This window comes from Trypanosoma grayi, assembly GCF_000691245.1.
Source record: "Trypanosoma grayi strain ANR4 Tgr_416_V1, whole genome shotgun sequence".
In the NCBI taxonomy this organism is placed as follows: domain Eukaryota; phylum Euglenozoa; class Kinetoplastea; order Trypanosomatida; family Trypanosomatidae; genus Trypanosoma; species Trypanosoma grayi.
This window is the reverse complement of record NW_008826035.1, coordinates 9071-11517: the sequence shown is the minus strand read 5'-3', so window position 1 is coordinate 11517 and position 2447 is coordinate 9071. Positions and strand designations below refer to the sequence as shown.

Below are 2447 nucleotides of genomic sequence, written 5' to 3'. Positions count from 1 at the left end.
CACACGGCTTCAGTGCTTTCGTGTGTATGTGGTGCACCTCTGCGGGAGGCGGTTCTCGGGAGGCACGGGAGAAGGAAGAGCATCTCTCTGCCTGTGTGCGTGCGTGGGGCGTCTGGCGCGGCGGGTTGTGGCCGGGCTGCGCGAGGCGTCTCCTCCTCTCTGCTCCGTGACGGGTCCACTCACTCCTGCCCCTCCCTTGGGCTTCCTTCTTTTCCCGTCTCGGCGCACCCCATGCGAAACAGAAAGAAAGAGAGAGAGAGAGAGAGAGAGCCAAAAGAAAAAAAAAAGGGCTCTCGCGTGTTAAGGGCACTCGATGAGTGGTAAGGCGAGTAATTAGACTGAACNGATAATCACACAGAGGCAAACAAAAAAAAATATACATATACAAAACAACAACAACAACAGAGAATTAGTCGCAAACACCAAACGAAAAAAAAAATCAAACGGAGAATTAAGGAAACCCATTACATGCAGGCCCACGCCACTGTCGCCCATCCGTCGGTGGCGGTTTCGCTTCTATTTGATGTTGTTGTATTCGCTGGAGGCACGGCACCGGGGCTTAGTCCGCTATGTGACAATGAGCCCAAGCCGATGCTCTGCATCTGCAACCGCCCTATGATATGGTACTGCCTGTATCCATGGATCGCCGCCGGCTGCCGTACCTTCTACCTCTGCGTCAACGAGGACTATGCGGCACTGCAGAGCTACCTTTGCCGCGAGTTTCCCTCTGTTGCGTTTGTTTTTGTGCTGATTCCCCTCACGCAGAACGAGACACCGTCCACCACCTGCGATGTTGTCAAGGCGTACCTGAAACACAAGGACTCACTGAAGCCTGACAAATTGGGCCAGCCACGTGATGCCTTGTTGCTCAGCTGCGACACACTCCTCCCCGGCCTGAACGTCGAGCACTTTATTCGCAACTTCTACTGCTCGGTTGCGGCTGTGTCAGTGCTGCTGTTCCGCCCACTGGCGAGCACGCGGACGGCGTCATCGTTGGCGACGTCGCCGATGAATGGGCCGAAAAGCAGCAAGGGGCAGGGCGGCGCACCCTCTGTGAAGCCGTACACATACCGCTACACCTGCACCGCTTATGAGGAGGAGGGAACCGAAGAGACCGCGGACGGCGGTGATGTACAGGGCTTAAAGTCCGGCGAGAGCGACAGTGCAGCGGGAAATGGCACAAACGTGCATCACCACCGCCTGCATTTTATTTGCCCATACGAGGACAGTCCTGCGCCGCGTATTAGCCTCGGCTTCACGGCTCGGCGCCCGAATCTCACCTTCGCCGCTGACACGATTGATGCGCATGCCTATCTGGTGCGCCACTGGGTGATGCACCACATTGCGGAGTCAGCTGGTGAGGGAATGACGCTGCAGCGAGATTGCATCCCGTTCCTTGCACGGAGTCAGCACAGCACAGTGAATGCGGAGCTTGACGTCTTTTTGCGGCCGGACAGCAAGATCAAATTCTCCATTCCGAAGCACTGGCTATTTGAAGGGGACTCTTCTGTGCAAACCCTCAATGCATGCCCAGGTTCTGTGCTGCCTGCGGAGGCGGATAATCTTCTTGTGTGTTGTTCTATTTACGAGGAGCGGGAGAACGAGGCTATGCGTGTGTACCGTGTGCGAACGCGGGAGGATTTTCTCGCTGTGAACCACGAGATCTTAGCGGCTAAAAGCGATCTTCTAGAACTGGGAGAGACAGCGGCGAACGTTCCTGGCACCCAACATCAACACCCACATCAACAGCAGCAACGTAAATCATCCGGAAAGAAGGGTATGGAGGCTATAGTAGGTCCAGTACTGCCACCTGCTGGGGCTCTTACTCTTAGCTACTTGCTCCCGGACTCCCCCTTTAATTTGCAGGCGAAAAAGGGATCTCAGCAGGTTCAGATAAAGAGCAGCTTTCTACGCTCCGTGCCGACAGGGAGTTCTTTTATCACTCGCAGCATTATTGGTAGCAACGTGACGCTGGGAGCGAATGTGCGCATTACGAATAGCGTCATTTTAGACAACGCGGAGATTGGTGCGAATGCAGTTATCACAAACTCCATTATTGGCTCCTCTGCGATGGTGAATCCGGGGGTTCGGGTGGTGAGCAGCACGGTGGGCCCGCAGTGCCTTGTGGAGGCGGATGTGACAGACTCGGTGGCCCGAACCTAGAACGGAGGAGGAGGTTGAGAAAGGTACGTGATAGAATGAGAGATGTGAAGAAGGTTAGGAGTGCGGCGTGACATTAACGTTTGCGCCATAAGTGCAAGCTAACTGAACAGGGTTTAAAACCGAGAAAAAAAAGAGAATATAAAACAAAGCAACGATGATGGGGATTGAAGACTTCCCTCCCTCCTTATTGTCTCCTGTGCACGGCTCGCTGCAGGGGCCTGGCACATATGATGCTGCGTTTACTTCGTATTCACATCGCAGTTCTCTTATTTTTTTTTTTTTTT

The 2447-nt window shown here is 54.0% G+C and overlaps 1 protein-coding gene across 1 annotated transcript; it reads left to right on the top strand.

The window, feature by feature from the left end:
• Positions 1-468: 468 nt before the first annotated feature.
• DQ04_04161050 (GDP-mannose pyrophosphorylase) lies at positions 469-2163 on the top strand (the record flags this gene model as incomplete). The annotated part of the gene is made up of 1 exon (XM_009313391.1): positions 469-2163. One exon carries the CDS (start codon positions 469-471, stop codon positions 2161-2163), a length of 1695 nt encoding a protein of 564 aa, XP_009311666.1.
• Between the last annotated feature and the right edge of the window lie 284 nt (positions 2164-2447).